The 10004-nt window shown below is 43.3% G+C and overlaps 1 protein-coding gene across 1 annotated transcript; it reads right to left on the bottom strand.

The window, feature by feature from the left end:
- Positions 1 to 873: 873 nt before the first annotated feature.
- Positions 874 to 8104, bottom strand: p2ry1 (purinergic receptor P2Y1). The gene is made up of 2 exons (XM_061681644.1): positions 7926 to 8104; positions 874 to 5491 (listed from the first exon to the last, which is right to left on the bottom strand). The coding sequence occupies exon 2, from the start codon at positions 5456 to 5458 to the stop codon at positions 4400 to 4402; it is 1059 nt and encodes a 352-aa protein (XP_061537628.1). The 5' UTR covers positions 5459 to 5491; positions 7926 to 8104; the 3' UTR covers positions 874 to 4399.
- Positions 8105 to 10004: the final 1900 nt, after the last annotated feature.

Below are 10004 nucleotides of genomic sequence, written 5' to 3'. Positions count from 1 at the left end.
TAAGGATCTTTTTCACCGTTTGAATTTTCCTGATTTTGTGGGCGGGGCTAAAACACAACACAACACAACACTGGATTGACTTTTTAAAGACAGAGGCAGATGGCGAGCTGAACATCAACACCACCGTCCGACTCTGCAGTGCGCATTTTACGACAGATAGTTTTGTAAACATTCACCAAGGACAACATGGCTTTGTGGGTAACTTGTTAAAAGTGAATGGGGCACTCCCGACTGTCTAACTACCTGGGCTTCCTCCTACCGTGCCGCTGTCGTCAGGTGCCGTGTTAGGCTGTGACATTATGTCACTGACAAAGAGGGTAAGTTGACTTGTGTGCTTATTTTTACGATTATAGTCCACAAGAACCATTCAGTTTTGAAGTTGAGCCTCCTAATGTGATTTTACATTGTATAAGCTATCACCCACTCAGTATGTTTGATTTCTTTTGGCGCAACCATTCGACACGCCCACAGCGTCTGAGAGCTGGGAGGTGGCCTTTATTATTCAGGTTTTGAAACCTGTTTTTATATACTTAGTGATTTTATTTATTTATTCAAATTTGGTAGGATTGTTAACATTACTCTTCTCTGTGGTGTGTCGAATTTACATGCCATTTTTGGACCTGTTTAGTGCCTCTTTAAATGTGGCAAAAGGAGAGAAAATATTATCTGAGAGGGGACTGAGGGCATCAAAGTGGAGAATGTGGAGTACAATATACATCACTCAGAACGAGACACGCTAAAAAATAATGGAGGAGAATGAGACCCCTCAGTATTTACTTCTTGGTATGAGGTAAAGAAGAAACTGTTTACCCAAGAAGCAACTGAGGGCGGCAAGAAAAAGGAGTGCTGCAACCAAATGGAGACTGTGGAGTACAATAATGCAGTGTCCCCATGTTTATTTTTGTCATTTATAGCTGTGTATATATACTAGGGGGGAAAAACATAGGCTGTTGGGTACAAAATAGCAGTATCCATAGTACACTTACTGTCAGCAACAAGACAAACAACAACAGCAGAGGAGAACGAGAGTCTTGGGTATTAACTTTTTAAAGACACGTTTTTTTCCAAGAGCAGACTGAGGGCAACGTTCTAATACTGCAGTGTCCAGAGCTAAGACCCAGTTGTCCTTTCTAGCCAAGTATCCACAAACGTGTGGATGATAAATATGTTCAACAATGGGCGACCAGCAGTGTTTTACATCACCAAGGTCCTAGAGCCAATGGAAAAGCGTCACGTAAAGTGAGCACCTTTTGAACTACAACCAAGATAGTGAGCTAACTTCCAACTTTTCCTGTAGGACTTGATGTCTTTATACCTGTCTCACTGTCCTGTGTACGTGCAGTGTCAGTGCATCTCCAAGTGGCTCACTTTTAAAACATGTTTATGCTCCATGTTGCAACACATAGTCAAGTTTTAGAAACAGGATTTGCTACTAGACTCCACACACACACACACACACACACACACTAACAACATCCTGTACACTGCAAAGAACATTCATTATGGTGTTGTATACACACAATACTGTTGGTATTCTCTTCTTGTTTTGTTGTTGTAGCCTATGCAGGTTAACAAGATGGTGGCCACACAGCTGTTACAAGCTCGGAGCCGTCAAGCTGCCAAAGCACTCCACCGCAGGGAGGGGGAGGAGGAGGAGGAGGAGGGGGGTAGACAATCCCCTCCCACCACCCCCACGTTCAGTGTAGTGCATTACAAACTCCATGTCAGTGCGTGTATTCACTGGACAATTCATGAGGAACACAATCAAATGCAATCCAAAACAAGAGCTGCATCATGAGCGCACTAATTTCTCTCTGTATAATGAAGTGCAGTTGCAGCTCTTGTATTGACTGTCATTAGGTGTACCTAATGTTGTGGCCAGTAAGTAGATAGTCATTCCAAGTCTATTACGCCCACCCTCTTCCCCCTAGCTGCTTAACAGCTATCGACAAGAGTGTACGCTCGCTGACTGCAGAGGACAGGTTCCAATCTTTTTAATCTCTTTTTCTCCTCAGGAAATTGAAGAACGAAACCTTTTAGTTCGGAGTGTAAGAGCATCGACTGTCTGAAGTCCTCACGAGGATGATGTCAAGGCCACAATATTAGGCACAACTGGACAATCTCATGAGATGTAGCATCACACTGAGGCGCTCCACCTAGCCATCCATCCATTTTCTATACCGCTTATCCTGTTCTTTTTGAGACTTATTGCGGAAATGGTTCTGACTTCTCAGTATAACTTAATCAATTATATGCACAGATGATGTATCAATACACTTATTATAGATGACACTTATTAATACCAGCTGTACCTATAAAGCTGTACCGCCATTAGGTGACGCCATCTCTCATCAAACACCTTCCTGTTCCCTCCATTAGGTTTCAGGCTTGTGACTTGTTTTACTGTATTTCAGTTTCATGACAAGGGGTTCAGTTACTTTTACACTTGTATGTCAGTTGGGAAAATTAAAATGTGGTTTTAAAAATTGCCATTACAGAAAATACAAGTCTTCATAATTTCCAGGGTTTGACCTCACAAAAGGTGACATTATTTCCTATGGTTAAAAAAAAAAAAAAAAGTTTTGAATTTAGAAGTGTGACATTGACTAGTCGCTAATGGGTTGTTTTTGACTTGAGGTGAAGGCAGAGGCACTTCCAGCAACAGATGAGTGCGCTGAATACAATTTCTTTGTCACCTTAAATAATTAAAATAGTTTTCTCTTTCTGAATGTGTAGCTTTGGTAATTGAGGAAAAATCTGGCTCAAGCAAGATTTTGAAAAAATGTTCAGCCCACACTATCCAAGTGGAAGGACAGTGTAGAATTATTCCACTAAGAGGTCCGTGATTGCAAACTATTCAAATTCCCACCATGAAGAACCAGCTCATGTGATGGGCCCAGAACGAGGACCGAGGAACGAGGTTTCCCCATTTGGCCAAGTTGTGAAAATGTCCCTTGGCTGTCCTAGTGACAAACACACTGAGTGAGAGGATTTTCTATCTGGCTGGAAATACCGAGTACTTCACGCAGCCCACATTCTTACATGCATGTTCCGCGGTGTATGAGCTGCCCATTGTCGGTGAACATCGACCATTGCAAATAATCATATTAATTACAGTACTGTTCTGAAAAAATATCAATGATTCATTAGTGACTCGATGACTGAAGTCACAGTTTAATCACATTAGTGTCAACTTGAAAAAAATCTGAAGTGGTGCTACCGTGCAACCCGTGAATCGTTGTCAATATGTGCCCTGTGATTGGTTAGCAACCAGGTCAGGTTGTACCTCGCCTCACGCCCAAAGACAGCTGGGATAGGCTCCAGCTCACCCTCCACCCAAATGACAACAATTGCCATAGAAAATGGATGCCTGGAATTTTTGTGAGAAATCCTCCTATAATCTTCTGAGATGATGTTAAATGGAGAAAAGTGCTGTGTTTAGCAAAGAAGACCTCGATCCAATGTGTGCCCCCGTGCCCTAAGTTAACAGCATTGTTAATTCCCAACAGTTTAGCATGTCTGCCTCACAGGCAATAGGTTCTGAGTTTGAATCCTCCTCCGTTGCAAAAACACACGTGGGGTTCATTGAAACTCTAAATTGTCTATAGGTTTGTCTATATGTGACCTGCGATTGGCTGGTGACCAGTCCAGCGTGTGCCTCACCTCTCGCTCAAAGTCAGCTGTGATGGACTCCAGACAAGCACTATAGAAAATGGATGGATGGATGTTAACCAGCATCACAGAACATATCAACACTCAACATTATTATTTTATGAATTGGGTCTCATTCGAGGCCCAATTGGGTCTCCATCACCAACTATTAATGTTTGGGGTGCCATTTTTTTCTTGTATGATTTAGTTTCAGGCGGCACAGTGGGCGACGAGTTAGGGCGTCAGCCCCACAGTTCTGAGGACCCGGGTTCAATCCCTGGCCCCGCCTGTGTGGAGTTTGCATGTTCTCCCCGTGCCTGCGTGGGTTTTCTCCGGGCACTCCGGTTTCCTCCCACATCCCAAAAACATACATTAATTTAAAACTCTAAATTGCCCGTAGGTGTGAATGTGAGTGCGAATGGTTGTTTGTTCGTAGGTGCCCTGCAATTGGCTGGCAACCAAGTTCAGGGTGTACCCCGCCTCCTGCCCGATGACAGCTGGGATAGGCTCCAGCACGCCCGCGACCCTAGTGAGGAGAAGCGGCTCAGAAAATGGATGGCTGGATGGTCTCATTCGATTTTGTAGGTGTACCTAATGTTGTGGCCGGTTCACTGTATGTCACGTAAGACAAGACGTGCACAACAACACAGCACGAGAGCGTATCCACGTTGACATTTTAGACAGATTGAAAATGGCCTCCGGGTCCGCACAGTGCTTCCATTATCCAACAGTGCAGATAACGGCGGCTTCACATCCGCCCCTCCCCGTTCTCCACGTACTCCGCCAGGCTGTTGAGCGCCGTCTCCTCACTCTTAGACTGCAGCGCGTTGTCCTTCCTCGACGGCTTCTTGGTGGCCCGCGACAGCTTCCTCCGGAACGTGTCTCCGGCCAGGAAGTAGAGGATGGGGTCCACGCAGCTGTTGAGGCTGGCCAGACCGCGGGTCACCTGGTAGGTGGCGTAGACGCGGTTGTTAAAGTCGCACATGGCCGGGCTCTGGAAGTACAGCCGGGCCCGCATGTTCAGGTTCTTCATGACGTGGAAAGGCAAGTAGGAGACAGCGAAGACGGCCAGTACTATGATAACCAGGTGGATGGATTTCTGCCGCAGCGGCGCGTTGTTCATGTCGTTGCAGATTAAAGCTTTGACGATCATGCCGTAGCAACAGAAGATTATGATGAACGGGATGCAGAAGCCAAAGACAGTTAACGTCATGCTGTAGATAAAGTAACCGGGCAGCTCATCCTCCGTGGTGGTGTCGTAGCAGGTGGTGGTGTTCCGCTTGGACCCCGTCCGCGAGTAGTAGAGGATAGGAGAGATGGCGAGGACCACCACGGCCCACACCAGCGCGCTGGTGATGACGGCGTTCTTCTTTTTGAGTCGGCCCAGGGACTTGAGCGGGTGCACCACGCCCGTGTAGCGGTGCACGCTGATGCAGGTGAGGAACAAGATGCTCCCGTACAGGTTGACATGGAAGATGAAGCGCTGTAGCCGGCACAGCACGTCGCCGAAGATCCAGTCGGTCTTGTTGAAGTAGTAGAAGATGAGGAAGGGCAGCGAGAATACGTAGCAGAAGTCGGCCAGCGCCAGGTTGAACATGTACACGGAGATGCTGCTCCACGGCCGCATGTGGCACACGAACATCCAGATGGCCAGGCTGTTGCCCACCAGGCCCGTGATGAACACCATAATGTAGACGATGGGCAGGTAGTAGAACTGGAAGCCCGTCTTGGTGAGCGAGCATCCTCGTGAGTGGTTGTGCAGCTCGCTCACGTTCAGCAGGGAACTCAGGTTGAGGTCAGAGGTCATGGTGTCTGTCAAGGGCAGGGACTTGACCTTTGACTAGAGAAGATCAAACAAAGCATTAAAGACAGTAAAGTGAATTGAGAGATTTGTTTCTGATTACATTATACATGTTTGAAGATCATTGCTGAAAATGTGCAAACACTGAGAAATGCATAGTACTCAATTGTGGAGATATAGCGGTAAACTCTTTTTCACCATTTCAGTATTCCGGATTTTTGGTGGCGTGGCTAAAACAGTGCCCAGTGTCGCTATTTGGTGCTCCTTCCCCACTATAGAAGAACTTCAATGCCTTACTTCGCACCAGTGAATTGCAATCTGCACAATTGCAATATGCATTTAGCTAGCTAGCAATGCCTATTCCCAGAAAATACATCTTCCCTTTGGATGGTCCTCTGGCATGGCCACTTTAGAGCGCCTTGTTGTCAGCTGTGAGTGTGCACACGTCATGCAGAGAAAGGCAAATAACAAGAAGGAGGGATTTTTGTTTTAAAGTCTGACTTGACAGCCAGCTTGTTGACCGACCGGTGCTTCCGGCTGGCATGGACGCTTTAGAGTGCCTTGTTGTTGGCATTGAGTACATGCACCTCACAGAAAGAAGGCAGGAGAACAAAATAATTTCTTTTCCCTAGTCTAGCATGACAGCCAGCGTGTGGACAGGGGTTTCATGCTCGCTACTTTAAAGTGCCTCGTTGTTGCAGCATGGAAAAGCCCTGTGAAGACCTGGTGGGATATATTAAAGCCACTGGAGGCTTTCACCGGATTTATCTATTTTTGCAGCTCAAACATGTAGTTATGTGTAGGCATGAGAAACATACTCAATGAAGTACTCGTAGCATCCGTTTTTCCAGGTCGTAGGAGTGGTATTTGATTGACAGCTGGGGGAGGGGGGAGGGGTTTCAGTCCATTCAGTGATTCAGTGGACACGCCCACAGTGTTTGTGAGTGGAGAAAATGGGACTTTAAGGAAACTGACATTTTATACACACATTGGACGACATTTCCTTAATGGGGGGTGAACTCAATTACTTGATTGATGTAGCGTACTATGTCGCTTATCCTGTTCCCGGTTGCAGGGAGCTGGAGTCTATCGCAGCTGACCGGGTTGCATCCAAGTACTGCACTACATTTTTTGTCCTCAATTACTTCAAGACACGAACAATCGATTCTACACAATTAGTCACAATCTTAATAATCAATTAATTGATGAATGTGTTGATCCCTTGCCAGAGGGGAAGGTGTAGCCCCAGCTCAGCTCGGTTTGCAGCCAGTTTTCCACTTCTCAATCATACCGTGGGGAACTGTAAAAACCACATTGAACGCATCACTCAATCAAGGAGACATGCGACAAAACAAAAACAATGGAGGAGTACAATGGTCTCTTCTATTAATTGTCTGTCTCATTAAGGAGACACACTTTATCCGAAAAAGCAGACCGCTGCAGCAAAGTCAAAACTGCGGAAGATATATAACACTGCAGCGCTCTAAGTCAACGGGGTAAACTCAATAGCATCACATTTATTCTTGTCATTTCTCAGTCTATCCTCAATTGTTAATCTGAGGATCTTCTCAACCAATGAGTGAACAGCAGTGGTTTATGTTGTCAAAACAGCTTGCTTACATCCCCAGCTGACTGCAAACAGTACCTAGTATTATCCGATTTTGCAAATGGAAACGCAAAACGAGTGTTGGGCCGGTTTGATACTGTACACCCCGGACTGATCACATATCACTTTTACACCTGAATCTACTGTTTTTGTAAATCTTCCATTTAGATTATTCCTCACATACTAACAATTTATCGCGATAATCACTTAAGCCACTGTGTTTCCCCTAGATTTTTTTTTCTGGGGGTGGTCGGGGGGAATGATGGGTGTTAAGAATTCCCATTTTCATGAATTTTTATTCCCCAAGATTCAATTGAACACACACACACACGCACACGCACGCACGTGCACACACAACCCAATTACTTCTTCACTGACCCTCAGCTGTTAGTGCTGTGGAATTAAACCTGTGTCCTTACTTTATTCGAACCTGGAACCTTTTTTGCTTATAGGGCAAACCACAAGATCACTATGTTGCTCAAACATATACACTGCACACACACACACACACACACACACACACACACACACATATATATATATATATATAGGGTCTTGAATTTCCTCTAGATTCAACTGAACACATCACATACATATATTGACACAGTGGGCAGTCTTCCAGCACAATCGCTAGTGTTTGTTCAAGGGCATTTCATTCGAGCCCGCAACCTTTTTGTTTGCAGTGCAAACCACTTGATCACGTTTATGCTTTTGCCTGTTACTGCACCATAAACACCATATATGCATTTGACACTATTGCATTGCAACAGTTAGCTGCATTCGCATGCCGAAGTAGTTGCGCACAAACTTCGCATTTTCAGAACACACGCACCCGATCAGACACACAGGCGCGCGTTGTGTACTCACCACTCAGCTCCACTTGTAGCCCACATTCCTATTCCCACTTGGGAGATGATAAAAACACCAAGCTGAGTCAGGTGTCTCCGTTCGGTCCGCTTGGAAAAGTTGCGCACTTTCGAGCTTACAAGCGCTGACGCACCGTGGCAGCGTGTGCGAGTGTGTATGTGCGCGCGTGTGAAAGTCAGTTACGTGTGGGGGCGCTTGTGCGTGGAAGTGCAAGGTGGCCAGCAGCAAGACGGCGGTGGTGGTGGAAGGACAGAGCAAAGAAAGAAACAGACAGCTGCAGACGCTGGCATGAATGAACTGCGCGGGGAGAGAGAGAGAGAGAGAGAGAGAGAGAGAGAGAGAGAGAGAGAGAGAGAGAGAAAGCAAAAACCACTCAGAAGCTTCCCTGACGCACCTCCTCCTCTGTTCCCGAACTCTAGACTGTGAAATCAGCAAGAGATTATTGAATGAGCCCTCATAATAATAATAATAATAATAATATCCCATATCTCACATGCCAATGCATCATTTTTAGGGCCCTACAGTGTGTGTTGCAGCCTTTTGGAGGGGGGGGGGGGGGGGGGGGGGGGGGGGTTAGAAAAAAGACATTTGAAAAACGTTATTAGCTGCAGGGGTTTGAATGTATTGTGGTTCATTGAGTCACAACATTGGGTACACCTGCATTTCAAATTGGGACTTTATACAAAGGTAATAATGCTCACTGTCGATTGACACGTCCACTGAGCTAATTGTTTTGAGTTGTTGTCCATTTATATTCAATATAATATATAGTAAAACAATTGATGTATATAGATTATCTAAATTCATTTTTAAATTCATAATTCATTTAACTCAGCAGAGAAAAAATATTTTGGGAAATATTAATCATGATAACAATAATAATTTAGTAATATAACAATATATAACAGTACTCATGCATTTACATTTGTTTTAGTTTTTTAAATTTTAAAGCCATTTACATTTAGAATTATTTGAAATGTAATACACTTGAATAAATCCAATTAATTACATTTTTAATTAATTCAATTTAATTGATTTGTGTTTTTTACAATTAAATAAAAAAAATATTTAAAAGTAATATACAAGAATTTTTAAATATTAATGAATTTATATTTAAACATAATCCATTGTAATTTAATCTAAATAACTTGAATTTGAAACACTGCTATGCAGCAAATAAAAAAAATATTTAAATATTCAGAGAAAATATAATGTAACAATGAAGATAATTATGAGATCTGATTGAGAAAGTAATAGATATTCGGAATTTTAAACAATTGTATAATAATCAAGGACTGAGTTAAAAAAAGCACAGGAGAGAATGACAATAATAATGCTAAATCTGGCTTTTTATATTGAATAAGACAACGAGTACTGCATCTAATTTACAATAGTTATTACAAATTAATTTTAGTAATCATAGAAAAACAACGCTCAGTTATGATTGACATTGTCATTAAAAAGATATTTGCAGTTTGAGTCAATTTAAATGGAAGAACTCTTTTAAATTAACCATTTCAATTCCATCATTAACTGTTTATTTCTAAATAACATCTATTTTAAGTGAGCACTCAAAACTAAGCATTATTATCCTTATCGTCAGTATTTTTTTTTTACATCTTTACGTGATTATTACCTAATGTTTTGCATGCACATGGTGATAGGGGTCATGGCTTTATAATTGCTCTCTTTGGCCAAAATAATCCTCTGCAGTCATTAAGAGAGGTCCACACAGGGTAGCGGACTATAAATAAAAGAAACAAGCTCATCTTGACTGTCAGGGAGAACAAATGACAGCAGGCGAGGGCGCGGGCCAAAAGGTAAAGTTAATAACATTGTGATGCCAAACATCTCAAAGGAGAGCCAAGACCATAGCCATAATATAATGCATTTTATTCATGAAACGCCCATCTAGAAACATGTAAAGATTACAGCCCATCTAGGAGGAAATCAGGCGAGATACGGGGCTTTTGTCTCCATATTTGTCTTGAAGAAGATACAAAGTGTGACGTCAGGGCAGAGCATTTAAAGAAAAGTTTCAGACATATTGCTTTTTGGCTCATGCACTGTTAAGATTGA

The sequence above is a fragment of the Phycodurus eques genome, chromosome 7, assembly GCF_024500275.1.
Source record: "Phycodurus eques isolate BA_2022a chromosome 7, UOR_Pequ_1.1, whole genome shotgun sequence".
In the NCBI taxonomy this organism is placed as follows: Eukaryota; Metazoa; Chordata; class Actinopteri; order Syngnathiformes; family Syngnathidae; genus Phycodurus; species Phycodurus eques.
This window is presented reverse-complemented; position numbering and strand designations above follow the sequence as displayed.

What these genes read in the sequence shown, in the direction of transcription:
- p2ry1 (XM_061681644.1), bottom strand. Translation starts at nt 5,458, where the DNA reads ATGACCTCTGACCTCAACCTGAGTTCCCTGCTGAACGTGAGCGAGCTG.